The following is an 18,051-nucleotide window of genomic DNA, read 5'->3' on the forward strand; positions in this document are numbered from 1 at the left end:
ATTCTGCAGGCAAACGGAAACGGGAAGTCCAAGCAGCAAGGTGCCCATGTGTGAAAGGGAACAGGGAGTGATGAGAAGGACTGAGTCACGCCACAGGCTGAACAACCTCCTCCCTCATCACATTTAGTGACAGCCATAGTTACAGAGCACTACAGCTCAGAAACAGGCCCTCCTTGTCCGTGCAAGCCCGGTTTGCATTAGTTCAAAACCTATTCACTTACCCTTGTGCACGTGTGTGTACCGATTCCCTCCATGGGCCTTGTCCAGGCGGTGCGTGTGTTTGTGACTGAGCCGAACCACGTGGATGTCTGTATGGAGGGTTGGCAGCAGGAGGAGCCGAGGTGGAGCCTTATGTTCCAGTGACCAGGCAGTGGCCCACACCATGGGCTCCTGTTCCGGCGCTTCACACCAGGGGCAAGGGAGGAGGGCAGTGCCAATGATGTATCTGACCATTCAGGCTTCTCTTTCCAGCTCTGACTACATCGAGCAGATAAAGTCGACGGAGAAGATGAGTGAGGGTGAACTGAGGTCCCTGTCCAACACCTACAACGAGGTCTTTCTCCACGAGGTGAGTCTCCACCTCACCTGCACCAGGTCCTCCTGTCCAGACAGATGACCCCTGTCACTACATCAGGGGCTATTTGACAGCACGGTTGATAAACTGGGAGTGTAAATGACAAGGGGGAGGTTGCATTGGGTGTGTGGACGGTGAGAGTGAATGGGTAAGGGTGGGGTCCCGCTGGCTGTGTGGGCAGTGGGAGTGAATGGGTAAGGGTGGGATCCCGTTGGGGATGTGGACGGTGAGAGTGAATGGGTAAGGGTGGGGTCCCGTTGGGAGTGTGGATGGTGAGAGTGAATGGGTAAGGGTGGGGTCCCGGCGGGAGTGTGGACGGTGAGAGTGAATGGGTAAGGGTGTGGTCCCGCTGGGGATGTGGACGGTGAGAGTGAATGGGTAAGGGTGGGGTCCCGTTGTTGATGTGGACGGTGAGATTAAATGCGTAGGGGTGGGGTCCCGTTGGGAGTGTGGACGTTGAGAGTGAATGGGTAAGGGTGGGGTCCCGTTCGGGATGTGGACGGTGAGAGTGAATTGGGAAGGGTGGGATCCCGTTGGGGATGTGGATGGTGAGAGTGAATGGGAAGGGTGGGGTCCCGTTGGGAGTGTGGACGGTGAGAGTGAATGGGTAAGGGTGGGGTCCCGTTGGGGATGTGGATGGTGAGAGTGAATGGGAAGGGTGGGATCCCGTTGGGAGTGTGGACGGTGAGAGTGAATGGGTCAGGGTGGGGTCCCGTTGGGGATGTGGACGGTGAGAGTGAATGGGTAAGGGTGGGATCCCGTTGGGAGTGTGGACGGTGAGAGTGAATGGGTAAGGATGGGATCACGTTGGGGATGTGGACGGTGAGAGTGAATGGGAAGGGATGGGGTCCCGTTGGGGATGTGGATGGTGAGAGTGAATGGGAAGGGATGGGATCCCGTTGGGAGTGTGGACGGTGAGAGTGAATGGGTAAGGGTGGGATCCCGTTGGGGATGTGGACGGTGAGAGTGAATGGGTAAGGGTGGGATCCCGTTGGGAGTGTGGACGGTGAGAGTGAATGGGTAAGGATGGGATCACGTTGGGGATGTGGACGGTGAGAGTGAATGGGAAGGGATGGGGTCCCATTGGGGATGTGGACGGTGAGAGTGAATGGGTGAGGGTGGGATCCCGTTGGGGATGTGGATGGTGAGAGTGAATGGGTAAAGGTGGGGTCCCTTTGGGGATGTGGACGGTGAGAGTGAATGGGTAAGGGTGGGATCCCGTTGGGGATGTGGACGGTGAGAGTGAATGGGTAAAGGTGGGGTCCCGTTGGGGATGTGGACGGTGAGAGTGAATGGGTAAGGGTGGGGTCCCGTTGGGGATGTGGACGGTGAGAGTGAATTGGTAATGGTGGGATCCAGTTGGGGATGTGGACGGTGAGAGTGAATGGGTAAGGGTGGGCTCCAGTTGGGGATGTGGACGGTGAGAGTGAATTGGTAAGGGTGGGGTCCCGTTGGGAGTGTGGACGGTGAGAGTGAATGGGTAAGGGTGGGGTCCCGTTGGGGATGTGGACCGTGAGAATGAATGGGTAAGGGTGGGGTCCCGTTGGGGATGCGGACGGTGAGAGTGAATGGGTAAGGGTGGGGTCCCATTTGGGATGTGGACGGTGAGAGTGAATGGTAAGGGTGGGGTCCCATTGGGAGTGTGGACGGTGAGAGTGAATGGGTAAGGGTGGGGTCCCGTTGGGAGTGTGGACGGTGAGAGTGAATGGGAAGGGTGGGGTCCTGTTAGGGATGTGGGCAGTGGGAGTGAATGGGAAGGGATGGGGTCCCGTTGGGGATGTGGACGGTGAGATTGAATGGGTAAGGGTGGGATCCCGTTGGGAGTGTGGACGGTGAGATTGAATGGGTAAGGGTGGGGTCCCGTTAGGAGTGTGGACAGTGAGAGTGAATGGGAAAGGGTGGGATCCCGTTGGGGATGTGGACGGTGAGAGTGAATGGGTAAGGGTGTGGTCCCGTTGGGGATGTGGACGGTGAGAGTGAATGGGGAAGGGTGGGATCCCGTTGGGGATGTGGATGGTGAGAGTGAATGGGTGAGGGTGTGGTCCCGTTGGGGATGTGGACGGTGAGAGTGAATGGGTAAGGGTGGGGTCCCATTGGGAGTGTGGACGGTGAGAGTGAATGGGTAAGGGTGGGGTCCCGTTGGGGATGTGGACGGTGAGAGTGAATGGGTAAGGGTGGGGTCCCGTTGGGAGTGTGGACGGTGAGAGTGAATGGGTAAGGGTGGGATCCCGTTGGGGATGTGGATTGTGAGAGTGAATGGGTAAGGGTGGGGTCCCATTGTGAGTGTGGATGGTGAGAGTGAATGGGTAAGGGTGGGGTCCCGTTGGGGATGTGGACGTTGAGAGTGACTGGGTAAGGGTGGGGTCCCGTTGGGGATGTGGACGGTGAGAGTGAATGGGTAAGGATGAGATCCCGTTGGGGATTTGGACGGTGAGAGTGAATGGGAAGGGATGGGGTCCCGTTGGGGATGTGGACGGTGAGAGTGAATGGGTAAGGGTGGGGTCCAGGTGTGAGTGTGGATGGTGAGAGTGAATGGGTAAGGGTGGGATCCCGTTCGGAGTGTGGACGGTGAGAGTGAATGGGTAAGGGTGGGGTCCCGTTGGGGATGTGGACGGTGAGAGTGAATGGGTAAGGGTGGGGTCCCGTTGGGAGTGTGGACGGCTAGAGTTAATGGGTAAGGCTGGGGTTCTGTTGGGGATGTGGGCAGTGGGATTGAATGGGTAAGGGTGGGATCCCGTTGGGGATGTGGACGGTGAGAGTGATTTGGAAGGGGTGGGGTCCGGTTGGGGATTTGGATGGTGAGAGTGAATGGGTCAGGGTGGGGTCCCGTTGGGGATGTAGACGGTGAGAGTGAATGGGTAAGGGTGCGGTCCTGTTGTGAATGTGGACGGTGAGACTGAATGGGTAAGGGTGGGGTCCCATTGGGGATGTGGACGGTGAGAGTGATTAGGAAGGGATGGGGTCCCGTTGGGGATGTGGACAGTGGGAGTGAATGGGTAAGGGTGGGGTCCCGTAGGGGATGTGGACGGTGAGAGTGAATGGGTAAGGGTGGGGTCCCGTTGGGGATGTGGACGGTGAGAGTGAATGGGTAAGGGTGGGGTCCCGTTGGGAGTGTGGACTGTGAGAGTGAATGGGTAAGGGTGGGATCCCGTTGGTGATGTGGACTGTGAGAGTGAATGGGTAAGGGTGGGGTCCCGTTGGGAGTGTGGACGGTGAGAGTGAATGGGTAAGGGTGGGGTCCCGTTGGGGATGTGGACGGTGAGAGTAAATGGGTAAGGGTGGGATCCCGTTGGGGATGTGGACGGTGAGAGTGAATGGGTAAAGGTGGGATCCCGTTGGGAGTGTGGACCGTGAGATTGAATGGGTAAGGGTGGGGTCCCGTTAGGAGTGTGGACGGTGAGAGTGAATGGGAAAGGGTGGGATCCCGTTGGGGATGTGGACGGTGAGAGTGAATGGGTAAGGGTGTGGTCCCGTTGGGGATGTGGACGGTGAGAGTGAATGGGGAAGGGTGGGATCCCGTTGGGGATGTGGATGGTGAGAGTGAATGGGTGAGGGTGTGGTCCCGTTGGGGATGTGGACGGTGAGAGTGAATGGGTAAGGGTGGGGTCACATTGGGAGTGTGGACGGTGAGAGTGAATGGGTAAGGGTGGGGTCCCGTTGGGGATGTGGACGGTGAGAGTGAATGGGTAAGGGTGGGGTCCCGTTGGGAGTGTGGACGGTGAGAGTGAATGGGTAAGGGTAGGATCCCGTTGGGGATGTGGATTGTGAGAGTGAATGGGTAAGGGTGGGGTCCCATTGTGAGTGTGGATGGTGAGAGTGAATGGGTAAGGGTGGGGTCCCGTTGGGGATGTGGACGTTGAGAGTGACTGGGTAAGGGTGGGGTCCCGTTGGGGATGTGGACGGTGAGAGTGAATGGGTAAGGATGAGATCCCGTTGGGGATTTGGACGGTGAGAGTGAATGGGAAGGGATGGGGTCCCGTTGGGGATGTGGACGGTGAGAGTGAATGGGTAAGGGTGGGGTCCAGGTGTGAGTGTGGATGGTGAGAGTGAATGGGTAAGGGTGGGATCCCGTTCGGAGTGTGGACGGTGAGAGTGAATGGGTAAGGGTGGGGTCCCGTTGGGGATGTGGACGGTGAGAGTGAATGGGTAAGGGTGGGGTCCCGTTGGGAGTGTGGACGGGTAGAGTTAATGGGTAAGGCTGGGGTTCTGTTGGGGATGTGGGCAGTGGGATTGAATGGGTAAGGGTGGGATCCCATTGGGGATGTGGACGGTGAGAGTGAATGGGTAAGGGTGGGGTCCCGTTGGGGATGTAGACGGTGAGAGTGAATGGGTAAGGGTGGGATCCCGTTGGGGATGTGGACGGTGAGAGTGATTTGGAAGGGGTGGGGTCCGGTTGGGGATTTGGATGGTGAGAGTGAATGGGTCAGGGTGGGGTCCCGTTGGGGATGTAGACGGTGAGAGTGAATGGGTAAGGGTGCGGTCCTGTTGTGAATGTGGACGGTGAGACTGAATGGGTAAGGGTGGGGTCCCATTGGGGATGTGGACGGTGAGAGTGATTAGGAAGGGATGGGGTCCCGTTGGGGATGTGGACAGTGGGAGTGAATGGGTAAGGGTGGGGTCCCGTAGGGGATGTGGACGGTGAGAGTGAATGGGTAAGGGTGGGGTCCCGTTGGGGATGTGGACGGTGAGAGTGAATGGGTAAGGGTGGGGTCCCGTTGGGAGTGTGGACTGTGAGAGTGAATGGGTAAGGGTGGGATCCCGTTGGTGATGTGGACTGTGAGAGTGAATGGGTAAGGGTGGGGTCCTGTTGGGGATGTGGACGGTGAGAGTAAATGGGTAAGGGTGGGGTCCCGTTGGGGATGTGGACGGTGAGAGTGAATGGGTAAAGGTGGGGTCCCGTTGGGGATGTGGACGGTGAGAGTGAATGGGTAAGGGGGGGATCCCGTTGGGGATGTGGACGGTGAGAGTGTATTGGAAAGGATGGGGTCCCGTTGGGGATGTGGACGGTGAGAGTGAATGGGTAAGGGTGGAGTCCCGTTGGGGATGTGGACGGTGAGAGTGAATGGGTAAGGGTGGAGTCCCGTTGGGGATGTGGACGGTGAGAGTGATTGGGTAAGGGTAGGGTCCCGTTGGGGATGTGGACGGTGAGAGTGAATGGGTAAGGGTGGGGTCCCGGTGGGAGTGTGGACGGTGAGAGTGAATGGGTAAGGGTGGGGTCCCGGTGGGAGTGTGGACGGTGAGAGAGAATGCGTAGGGGTGGGGTCCCGTTGGGAGTGTGGACGGTGAGAGTGAATTGGTATGGGTGGGATCCCGTTGGGGATGTGGACGGTGAGAGTGAATGGGTACGGGTGGGGTCCCGTTGGGGATGTGGACGGTGAGAGTGAATGGTAAAGGTGGGATCCCGTTGGGGATGTGGACGGTGAGAGTGAATGGGAAGGGTGGGGTCCCGTTGGGGATGTGAGCAGTGGGAGTGAATGGGAAGGGATGGGGTCCCGTTGGGGATGTGGACGGTGAGAGTGAATGGTAAAGGTGGTGTCCCGTTGGGGATGTGGACGGTGAGAGTGAATGGGTAAGGGTGGGGTCCCGGTGGGAGTGTGGACGGTGAGAGAGAATGCGTAGGGGTGGGGTCCCGTTGGGAGTGTGGACGGTGAGAGTGAATTGGTATGGGTGGGATCCCGTTGGGGATGTGGACGGTGAGAGTGAATGGGTACGGGTGGTGTCCCGTTGGGAGTGTGGACGGTGAGAGTGAATGTGTAGGGGTGGGATCCCGTTGGGGATGTGGACGGTGAGAGTGAATGGGTAAGGGTGGGGTCCCGTTGGGGATGTGGACGGTGAGAGTGAATGGGTAAGGGTGGGGTCCCGGTGGGAGTGTGGACGGTGAGAGAGAATGCGTAGGGGTGGGGTCCCGTTGGGAGTGTGGACGGTGAGAGTGAATTGGTATGGGTGGGGTCCCGTTGGGGATGTGGACGGTGAGAGTGAATGGTAAAGGTGGGGTCCCGTTGGGGATGTGGACGGTGAGAGTGAATGGGTAAGGGTGGGATCCCGTTGGGGATGTGGACGGTGAGAGTGAATGGGAAGGGTGGGGTCCCGTTGGGGATGTGGGTAGTGGGAGGGAATGGGAAGGGATGGGGTCCCGTTGGGGATGTGGACGGTGAGAGTGAATTGGTAAGGGAGGGGTCCCGTTGGGAGTGTGGATGGTGAGAGTGAATGCGTAGTGGTGGGGTCCCGTTGAGGATGTGGACGGTGAGAGTGAATGGGTAAGGGTGGGGTCCCGTTGGGGATGTGGACGGTGAGAGTGAATGGGTACGGGTGGGGTCCCGTTGGGGATGTGGACGGTGAGAGTGAATGGGTGAGGGTGGGATCCCGTTGGGGATGTGGACGGTGAGAGTGAATGGGTAAAGGTGGGATCCCGTTGGGGATGTGGACGGTGAGAGTGAATGGGTAAGGGTGGGGTCCCGTTGGGGATGTGGACGGTGAGAGTGAATGGGTATGGGTGGGGTCCCGTTGGGGATGTGGACGGTGAGAGTGAATGGGTGAGGGTGGGATCCCGTTGGGGATGTGGATGGTGAGAGTGAATGGGTAAGGGTGGGATCCCGTTGGGGATGTGGACGGTGAGAGTGAATGGGTAAAGGTGGGGTCCCGTTGGGGATGTGGACGGTGAGAGTGAATGGGTAAGGGTGGGGTCCCGTTGGGGATGTGGACGGTGAGAGTGAATTGGTAAGGGTGGGGTCCCGTTGGGAGTGTGGACGGTGAGAGTGAATGGGGAAGGGTGGGATCCCGTAGGGGATGTGGATGGTGAGAGTGAATGGGTAAGGGTGGGGTCCCATTGGGAGTGTGGATGGTGAGACTGAATGAGAAGGGATGGGGTCCCGTTGGGGATGTGGACGGTGAGAGTAAATGGGTAAGGGTGGGATCCCATTGGGGATGTGGGCAGTGGGAGTGAATGGGTAAGGGTTGGATCCCTTTGGGGATCTGGACGGTGAGAGTGAATAGGTAAGGGTGGGGTCCCGTTGGGAGTGTGGACGGTGAGAGTGAATGGGTAAGGGTGGGATGCCGTTGGGGATGTGGATTGTGAGAGTGAATGGGTAAGGGTGGGGTCCCATTGTGAGTGTGGATGGTGAGAGTGAATGGGTAAGGGTGGGGTCCCGTTGGGGATGTGGACGGTGAGAGTGAATGGGTAAGGGTGGGGTCCCGTTGGGGATGTGGACGGTGAGAGTGAATGGGTAAGGATGAGATCCCGTTGGGGATTTGGACGGTGAGAGTGAATAGGAAGGGATGGGGTCCCGTTGGCGATGTGGACGGTGAGAGTGAATGGGTAAGGGTGGGATCCCGTTGGGAGTGTGGACGGTGAGAGTGTATGGGTAAGGGTGGTGTCCCGTTGGGTGTGCGGACGGTGAGAGTGAATGGGTAAGGGTGGGGTCCCGTTGGGGATGTGGACGGTGAGAGTGAATGGGTAGGGGTGGGATCCCGTTGGGGATGTGGACGGTGAGAGTGATTGGGTAAGGGTGGGATCCCGTTGGGGATGTAGACGGTGAGAGTGAATGGGTAAGGGTGGGATCCCGTTGGGGATGTGGACGGTGAGAGTGATTTGGAAGGGATGGGGTCCGGTTGGGGATTTGGATGGTGAGAGTAAATGGGTAAGGGTGGGGTCCCGTTGGGGATGTAGACGGTGAGAGTGAATGGTTTAGGGTGGGATCCCGTTGGGTATGTGGACGGTGAGAGTGAATGGGTAAGGGTGGGGTCCCGTTGGGGATGTGGACGGTGAGAGTGAATGGGTAAGGGTGGGGTCCCATTGGGGATGTGGACGGTGAGAGTGAATGGGTAAGGGTGGGGTCCCGGCGGGAGTGTGGACGGTGAGAGTAAATGGGAAAGGGTGGGGTCCCATTGGGGATGTGGACGGTGAGAGAGAATGGGTAAGGGTGGGGTCCCGTTGGGAGTGTGGATGGTGAGAGTGAATGGGCAAGGGTGGGATTCCGTTGGGGATGTGGACGGTGAGAGTGAATGGGTAAGGATGAGATCCCGTTCGGGATGTGGACGGTGAGAGTGATTGGGAAGGGATGGGGTCCCGTTGGGGATGTGGACGGTGAGAGTGAATGGGTAAGGGTGGGGTCCCGGTGGGAGTGTGGACGGTGAGAGTGAATGGGTAAGGGTGGGATCCCGTTGGGAGTGTGGACGGTGGGAGTGAATGGGTAAGGGTGGGGTCCCGTTGGGAGTGTGGACGTTGAGAGTGAATGGGTAAGGGTGGGGTCCCGTTGGGAGTGTGGACTGTGAGAGTGAATGGGTAAGCGTGGGGTCCCGTTGGTGATGTGGACTGTGAAAGTGAATGGGTAAGGGTGGGGTCCCGTTGGGAGTGTGGACGGTGAGAGTGAATGGGTAAGGGTGGGGTCCTGTTGGGGATGTGGACGGTGAGAGTGAATGGGTAACGGTGGGATCCCGTTGGGGATGTGGACGGTGAGAGTGAATGGGTAAGGGTGCGATCCCGTTGGGGATGTGGACGGTGAGAGTGAATGGGAAGGGTGGGGTCCCGTTGGGGATGTTGGCAGTGGGAGTGAATGGGAAAGGATGGGGTCCCGTTGGGGATGTGGACGGTGAGAGTGAATGGGTAAGGGTGGGGTCCCGTTGGGAGTGTTGATGGTGAGAGTGAATGCGTAGTGGTGGGGTCCCGTTGGGAGTGTGGACGGTGAGAGTGAATGGGTGAGGGTGGGATCCCGTTGGGGATGTGGACGGTGAGAGTGAATGGGTAAGGGTGGGATCCCGTTGGGGATGTGGACGGTGAGGGTGAATGGGTAAAGGTGGGGTCCCGTTGGGGATGTGGACGGTGAGAGTGAATGGGTAAGGGGGGGATCCCGTTGGGGATGTGGACGGTGAGAGTGAATTGGAAAGGATGGGGTCCTGTTGGGGATGTAGACGGTGAGAGTGAATGGGTAAGGGTGGAGTCCCGTTGGGGATGTGGACGGTGAGAGTGAATGGGTAAGGGTGCGGTCCTGTTGGGAGTGTGGACGGTGAGAGTGAATGGGTAAGGGTGGGGTCCCGTTGGGGATGTGGACGGTGAGAGTGATTGGGTAAGGGTAGGGGTCCCGTTGGGGATGTGGACGGTGAGAGTGAATGGGAAGGGATGGGGTCCCGTTGGGGATGTGGACGGTGAGAGTGAATGGGTAAGGGTGGGGTCCCGTTGGGAGTGTGGACGGTGAGAGTGAATGGGTAAGGGTGGGGTCCCGTTGGGGATGTGGACGGTGAGAGTGAATGGGTAAGGGTGGGGTCCCGTTGGGAATGTGGACGGTGAGAGTGAATGGGTAATGGTGGGGTCCTGTTAGGGATGTGGGCAGTGGGAGTGAATGGGAAGGGATGGGGTCCCGTAGGGGATGTGGACGGTGACAGTGAATGGGTAAGGGTGGGGTCCCGTTCGGGATGTGGACGGTGAGAGTGATTGGGAAGGGATGGGGTCCCGTTGGGGATGTGGACGGTGAGAGTGAATGGGTAAGGGTGGGGTCCCGGTGGGAGTGTGGACGGTGAGAGTGAATGGGTAAGGGTGGGATCCCGTTGGGAGTGTGGACGGTGGGAGTGAATGGGTAAGGGTGGGGTCCCGTTGGGAGTGTGGACGTTGAGAGTGAATGGGTAAGGGTGGGGTCCCGTTGGGAGTGTGGACTGTGAGAGTGAATGGGTAAGCGTGGGGTCCCGTTGGTGATGTGGACTGTGAAAGTGAATGGGTAAGGGTGGGGTCCCGTTGGGAGTGTGGACGGTGAGAGTGAATGGGTAAGGGTGGGGTCCCGTTGGGGATGTGGACGGTGAGAGTGAATGGGTAAGGGTGGGATCCCGTTGGGGATGTGGACGGTGAGAGTGAATGGGTAAGGGTGCGATCCCGTTGGGGATGTGGACGGTGAGAGTGAATGGGAAGGGTGGGGTCCCGTTGGGGATGTTGGCAGTGGGAGTGAATGGGAAAGGATGGGGTCCCGTTGGGGATGTGGACGGTGAGAGTGAATGGGTAAGGGTGGGGTCCCGTTGGGAGTGTTGATGGTGAGAGTGAATGCGTAGTGGTGGGGTCCCGTTGGGAGTGTGGACGGTGAGAGTGAATGGGTGAGGGTGGGATCCCGTTGGGGATGTGGACGGTGAGAGTGAATGGGTAAGGGTGGAATCCCGTTGGGGATGTGGACGGTGAGGGTGAATGGGTAAAGGTGGGGTCCCGTTGGGGATGTGGACGGTGAGAGTGAATGGGTAAGGGGGGGATCCCGTTGGGGATGTGGACGGTGAGAGTGAATTGGAAAGGATGGGGTCCTGTTGGGGATGTAGACGGTGAGAGTGAATGGGTAAGGGTGGAGTCCCGTTGGGGATGTGGACAGTGAGAGTGAATGGGTAAGGGTGCGGTCCTGTTGGGAGTGTGGACGGTGAGAGTGAATGGGTAAGGGTGGGGTCCCGTTGGGGATGTGGACGGTGAGAGTGATTGGGTAAGGGTAGGGGTCCCGTTGGGGATGTGGACGGTGAGAGTGAATGGGAAGGGATGGGGTCCCGTTGGGGATGTGGACGGTGAGAGTGAATGGGTAAGGGTGGGGTCCCGTTGGGAGTGTGGACGGTGAGAGTGAATGGGTAAGGGTGGGGTCCCGTTGGGGATGTGGACGGTGAGAGTGAATGGGTAAGGGTGGGGTCCCGTTGGGAATGTGGACGGTGAGAGTGAATGGGTAATGGTGGGGTCCTGTTAGGGATGTGGGCAGTGGGAGTGAATGGGAAGGGATGGGGTCCCGTAGGGGATGTGGACGGTGACAGTGAATGGGTAAGGGTGGGGTCCCGTTGGGTGTGTGGACGGTGAGAGTGGATGGGTAAAGGTGGGGTCCCGTTGGGAGTGTGGATGGTGAGAGTGAATGGGTAAGGGTGGTGTCCCGGTGGGAGTGTGGACGGTGAGAGTGAATGGGTAAGGGTGGGATCCCGTTGGGGATGTGGATGGTGAGAGTGAATGGGTAAGGGTGGGGTCCCGGTGGGAGTGTGGACGGTGAGAGTGAATGGGTAAGGGTGGGATCCCGTTGGGGATGTGGACGGTGAGAGTGAATGAGTAAGGGTGGGGTCCCGTTGGGGATGTGGACGGTGAGAGTGAATGAGTAAGGGTGGGGTCCCGTTGGGGATGTGGACGGTGAGAGTGAATGAGTAAGGGTGGGGTCCCGTTGGGGATGTGGACGGTGAGAGTGAATGGGTAAGGGTGGGGTCCCGTTGGGGATGTGGACGGTGAGAGTGAATGGGTAAGGGTGGGGTTCTGTTGGGGATGTGGACGGTGAGAGTAAATGGGTAGGGGTGGGATCCCGTTGGGAGTGTGGACTGTGAGAGTGAATGGGTAAGGGTGGGGTCCCGTTGGGAGTGTGGACGGTGAGAGTCAATGGGTAGGGGTGGGATCCCGTTGGGGATGTGGACTGTGAGAGTGAATGGGTAAGGGTGGGGTCCCATTGGGAGTGTGGATGGTGAGACTGAATGAGAAGGGATGGGGTCCCGTTGGGGATGTGGACGGTGAGAGTAAATGGGTAAGGGTGGGATCCCATTGGGGATGTGGGCAGTGGGAGTGAATGGGTAAGGGTTGGATCCCTTTGGGGATCTGGACGGTGAGAGTGAATAGGTAAGGGTGGGGTCCCGTTGGGAGTGTGGACGGTGAGAGTGAATGGGCAAGGGTGGGATGCCGTTGGGGATGTGGATTGTGAGAGTGAATGGGTAAGGGTGGGGTCCCATTGTGAGTGTGGATGGTGAGAGTGAATGGGTAAGGGTGGGGTCCCGTTGGGGATGTGGACGGTGAGAGTGAATGGGTAAGGGTGGGGTCCCGTTGGGGATGTGGACGGTGAGAGTGAATGGGTAAGGATGAGATCCCGTTGGGGATTTGGACGGTGAGAGTGAATAGGAAGGGATGGGGTCCCGTTGGGGATGTGGACGGTGAGAGTGAATGGGTAAGGGTGGGATCCCGTTGGGAGTGTGGACGGTGAGAGTGTATGGGTAAGGGTGGTGTCCCGTTGGGTGTGCGGACGGTGAGAGTGAATGGGTAAGGGTGGGGTCCCGTTGGGGATGTGGACGGTGAGAGTGAATGGGTAGGGGTGGGATCCCGTTGGGGATGTGGACGGTGAGAGTGATTGGGTAAGGGTGGGATCCCGTTGGGGATGTAGACGGTGAGAGTGAATGGGTAAGGGTGGGATCCCGTTGGGGATGTGGACGGTGAGAGTGATTTGGAAGGGATGGGGTCCGGTTGGGGATTTGGATGGTGAGAGTGAATGGGTAAGGGTGGGGTCCCGTTGGGGATGTAGACGGTGAGAGTGAATGGTTTAGGGTGGGATCCCGTTGGGTATGTGGACGGTGAGAGTGAATGGGTAAGGGTGGGGTCCCGTTGGGGATGTGGACGGTGAGAGTGAATGGGTAAGGGTGGGGTCCCATTGGGGATGTGGACGGTGAGAGTGAATGGGTAAGGGTGGGGTCCCGGCGGGAGTGTGGACGGTGAGAGTAAATGGGAAAGGGTGGGGTCCCATTGGGGATGTGGACGGTGAGAGAGAATGGGTAAGGGTGGGGTCCCGTTGGGAGTGTGGATGGTGAGAGTGAATGGGCAAGGGTGGGATTCCGTTGGGGATGTGGACGGTGAGAGTGAATGGGTAAGGATGAGATCCCGTTCGGGATGTGGACGGTGAGAGTGATTGGGAAGGGATGGGGTCCCGTTGGGAGTGTGGACGGTGAGAGTGAATGGGTAAGGGTGGGATCCCGTTGGGAGTGTGGACGGTGGGAGTGAATGGGTAAGGGTGGGGTCCCGTTGGGAGTGTGGACGTTGAGAGTGAATGGGTAAGGGTGGGGTCCCGTTGGGAGTGTGGACTGTGAGAGTGAATGGGTAAGCGTGGGGTCCCGTTGGTGATGTGGACTGTGAAAGTGAATGGGTAAGGGTGGGGTCCCGTTGGGAGTGTGGACGGTGAGAGTGAATGGGTAAGGGTGGGGTCCCGTTGGGGATGTGGACGGTGAGAGTGAATGGGTAACGGTGGGATCCCGTTGGGGATGTGGACGGTGAGAGTGAATGGGTAAGGGTGCGATCCCGTTGGGGATGTGGACGGTGAGAGTGAATGGGAAGGGTGGGGTCCCGTTGGGGATGTTGGCAGTGGGAGTGAATGGGAAAGGATGGGGTCCCGTTGGGGATGTGGACGGTGAGAGTGAATGGGTAAGGGTGGGGTCCCGTTGGGAGTGTTGATGGTGAGAGTGAATGCGTAGTGGTGGGGTCCCGTTGGGAGTGTGGACGGTGAGAGTGAATGGGTGAGGGTGGGATCCCGTTGGGGATGTGGACGGTGAGAGTGAATGGGTAAGGGTGGGATCCCGTTGGGGATGTGGACGGTGAGGGTGAATGGGTAAAGGTGGGGTCCCGTTGGGGATGTGGACGGTGAGAGTGAATGGGTAAGGGGGGGATCCCGTTGGGGATGTGGACGGTGAGAGTGAATTGGAAAGGATGGGGTCCTGTTGGGGATGTAGACGGTGAGAGTGAATGGGTAAGGGTGGAGTCCCATTGGGGATGTGGACGGTGAGAGTGAATGGGTAAGGGTGCGGTCCTGTTGGGAGTGTGGACGGTGAGAGTGAATGGGTAAGGGTGGGGTCCCGTTGGGGATGTGGACGGTGAGAGTGATTGGGTAAGGGTAGGGGTCCCGTTGGGGATGTGGACGGTGAGAGTGAATGGGAAGGGATGGGGTCCCGTTGGGGATGTGGACGGTGAGAGTGAATGGGTAAGGGTGGGGTCCCGTTGGGAGTGTGGACGGTGAGAGTGAATGGGTAAGGGTGGGGTCCCGTTGGGGATGTGGACGGTGAGAGTGAATGGGTAAGGGTGGGGTCCCGTTGGGAATGTGGACGGTGAGAGTGAATGGGTAATGGTGGGGTCCTGTTAGGGATGTGGGCAGTGGGAGTGAATGGGAAGGGATGTGGTCCCGTAGGGGATGTGGACGGTGACAGTGAATGGGTAAGGGTGGGGTCCCGTTCGGGATGTGGACGGTGAGAGTGATTGGGAAGGGATGGGGTCCCGTTGGGGATGTGGACGGTGAGAGTGAATGGGTAAGGGTGGGGTCCCGGTGGGAGTGTGGACGGTGAGAGTGAATGGGTAAGGGTGGGATCCCGTTGGGAGTGTGGACGGTGGGAGTGAATGGGTAAGGGTGGGGTCCCGTTGGGAGTGTGGACGTTGAGAGTGAATGGGTAAGGGTGGGGTCCCGTTGGGAGTGTGGACTGTGAGAGTGAATGGGTAAGCGTGGGGTCCCGTTGGTGATGTGGACTGTGAAAGTGAATGGGTAAGGGTGGGGTCCCGTTGGGAGTGTGGACGGTGAGAGTGAATGGGTAAGGGTGGGGTCCCGTTGGGGATGTGGACGGTGAGAGTGAATGGGTAAGGGTGGGATCCCGTTGGGGATGTGGACGGTGAGAGTGAATGGGTAAGGGTGCGATCCCGTTGGGGATGTGGACGGTGAGAGTGAATGGGAAGGGTGGGGTCCCGTTGGGGATGTTGGCAGTGGGAGTGAATGTGTAGGGGTGGGATCCCGTTGGGGATGTGGACGGTGAGAGTGAATGGGTAAGGGTGGGGTCCCGTTGGGGATGTGGACGGTGAGAGTGGATGGGTAAGGGTGGCGTCCCGTTGGGGATGTGGACGGTGAGAGTGAATGGGTAAGGGTGGCGTCCCGTTGGGGATGTGGACGGTGAGAGTGAATGGGTAAGGGTGGGGTCCCGTTGGGGATGTGGACGGTGAGTGTGAATGGGTGAGGGTGTGGTCCCGTTGGGATTGTGGGCATCAGGGCTAAGCCACTCTGACTGCCCCTTCTTGTGTGTCGTTTTCAGAAGACATACTCTGCTAGCTGCCTGGCTGTGGGCTGCGTGCTACAGGTAGTGGATCAGGTGATGGAGAGACAAGTCAGGAATGGGATGGCAGTCGTCAGGTTAGTGTCGCGGTAAACGTCACACTGACCGCCCTCTTCGCTCTACCTTCACCTTCCCTGCACTTCAACACTGTGATGCCCTTCTATCTGAAGCCTCTACAGTAGCTCCTTTCCTCTCCCAACACCTCCAAGCACTTCTTAGACCTTCCACTGGTTTTGTGAGTTGAGGAACCTTGTACACTGAGGTCCCTCTGTCCCTCGACACTATCCCCCCCATTCACGGTGTGTGCCCTACCCTTGTACACTGAGGCCCCTCTGTCCCTTGACACTCCCACCATTCAGGGTGAGTTTCCTACCCTCGTACACCGAGGCCCCTCTGGCCCTGGACACTCCGCACCACTCACGGTGAGTGTCCTACCCTTGTACACCGAGGTCCCACTGTCGCTCGACACTCCCTACCACTCACGGTGTGTGCCCTACCCTTGTACACTGTGGCCCCTCTGTCCGTCGACACTCCCCACCACTCACGCTGTGTGTCCTAACCTTGTACACCGAGGTCCCTCTGTCCGTCGACACTCCCCACCGCTCCCCATTGCCCTGTCCTGTGTTTTTGCATGACCAGGGGGGTGCCCCTACGTTCCCCTGACCCTGTCCCGTGTTGCTGCAGGCCTCCTGGACACAATGCGCTCAGTAATGCCGCCAATGCCTACTGCATCTTCAACAACCTCGCGATCGCAGCCAAGTACGCCCAGACAAAGCATGGAGCAGAACGGTGAGTGAGCGGTGCGGTGTCGTCTCGAAGTGGTGTCAGCAGGGGGAGGAGGCTGGGCAGGTCACAGTGACAGAGGGACAGTGGGGAGTAGGGTTGTTGTAGCTGGGGGTGTGCGACGATTGAGGAGAGGCCTCGGAGGATGCTTAAGACCGGAGTAGGTGAGTGCGGGCTTGGAGTAGATTGGCGAGGGGGCCTTTTAGAGGATGAGGAAGAGCCCGATGGTAGAGGGAATGTTTTCTGATGGACGGATGCTGAGTAAGGTGGAACTCGTAGCCTGTGCCTGTCAGGATGTGGCTCGGAGTGGATGACTCGAGCCGGTGTTGGGGAAGGGAACCCCCAGGAGGGGAGGGGGAGTGCCGTCCGTACACCCTGCTATCCAGCCTGCTACCAGTCGCTCTCTCTCTTTGCAGAGTGCTCATTGTGGACTGGGACATCCACCATGGTCACGGAACGCAGTACATCTTCGAGGACGACCACAGGTACACAGCCTTCAGCCGAGACGGACCAAGCCCACTCTTTACTCATTAACAATGGGGAAATCTAATTCCCCCTTTACCCCTACACAGTCTAATTCCCCCTTCACCGTTACACAGTCTGAACCCCCTTCACCCCTAGACAGTCTAATCCCCCCTTCACCCCTACACAGTCTAATTCCCCATTCACCCTTACACAGTCTAATCCCCCCCTTCACCCTTGCACACTCTAATCCCCCTTCACCCTTACACAGTCTAATCCCCCCTTCACGCTTACACAGTCGAATGCCCCTTCACCCTTACACAGTCTAATCCCCCTTCACCCTTACCCAGTCTAATCCCCCCTTCACCCTTACAAAGTCTAATCCCTCCCTTCACCCTTACGCAGTCTAATCCACCTTCACACTTACACAGTCTAATTCCCCCTTCACCTTTACACAGTCTAAACCCCCCGTCACCACTACAGTCTAATCCCCCTTCACCACTACACAGTCTAATCCCCCCTTCACCCTTACACAGACTAATCCCCCTTCACACTTACACAGTCTAATCCCCCCTACACCCTTACACATTCTAATCCCCCCTTCACTACTACATAGTCCAATCCCCCTTCACCCTTACACAGTCTAATCCCCCTTCACCCTTACCCAGTCTAATCCCCCCTTCACCCTTACAAAGTCTAATCCCTCCCTTCACCCTTACGCAGTCTAATCCACCTTCACACTTACACAGTCTAATTCCCCCTTCACCTTTACACAGTCTAAACCCCCCGTCACCACTACAGTCTAATCCCCCTTCACCACTACACAGTCTAATCCCCCCTTCACCCTTACACAGACTAATCCCCCTTCACACTTACACAGTCTAATCCCCCCTACACCCTTACACATTCTAATCCCCCCTTCACTACTACATAGTCCAATCCCCCTTCACCCTTACACAGTCTAATCCCCCTTCACCCTTATACAGTCTAATCCCCCATTCACCCTTACACAGTCTAATACCCCCTCACCCTTGCACAGTTTAATTCCCCATTCTCCCTTACACAGTCTAATCCCCCCTCAACCTTACACAGTCTATTCCCACACTCACTCTTACACAGTCTAATCCCCCCTGCACCCTTACACAGTCTAATCCCTACCTTCACCCTTACACAGTCTAATCCCCCTTCACCCTTACACAGTCTAATCCCCCCATTCACCACTACACAGTCTAAACCCCCTTCACGACTACACAGTCTAATCAGCCCTTCACCCTTACACAGTCTAATCCCCCTTCACCCTTACACAAATCCCCCCTTCAGCATTACACACTCTAATCCCCCCTTCACCCTTACACAGTCTAATCCCCCTTCACCATTACACAGCCTAATCCCCCTTCACCATTACACAGTCT

General features: G+C 58.0%; 1 protein-coding gene across 3 annotated transcripts in view; it reads left to right on the forward strand.

Moving 5' to 3' along the window:
• Positions 1–16,765, forward strand: part of LOC132385488 (histone deacetylase 6-like) — a 40,735-nt gene extending 23,970 nt beyond the window's left edge. For 2 of the 3 annotated variants that reach the window (XM_059957596.1, XM_059957597.1), the window contains exons 7-10: positions 472–568; positions 15,374–15,471; positions 16,079–16,183; positions 16,594–16,765. In XM_059957596.1, coding sequence (XP_059813579.1) covers positions 472–568; positions 15,374–15,471; positions 16,079–16,183; positions 16,594–16,711 — 418 coding nt within the window. In that variant the 3' untranslated portion in view covers positions 16,712–16,765. The remainder of the gene's footprint in view (positions 1–471; positions 569–15,373; positions 15,472–16,078; positions 16,184–16,593) is intronic. The other variant, XM_059957595.1, reaches the window with a different exon arrangement.
• The last annotated feature ends 1,286 nt before the right edge of the window (positions 16,766–18,051 follow it).

The sequence above is a fragment of the Hypanus sabinus genome (genome assembly GCF_030144855.1).
Source record: "Hypanus sabinus isolate sHypSab1 chromosome 24 unlocalized genomic scaffold, sHypSab1.hap1 SUPER_24_unloc_20, whole genome shotgun sequence".
In the NCBI taxonomy this organism is placed as follows: Eukaryota; Metazoa; Chordata; class Chondrichthyes; order Myliobatiformes; family Dasyatidae; genus Hypanus; species Hypanus sabinus.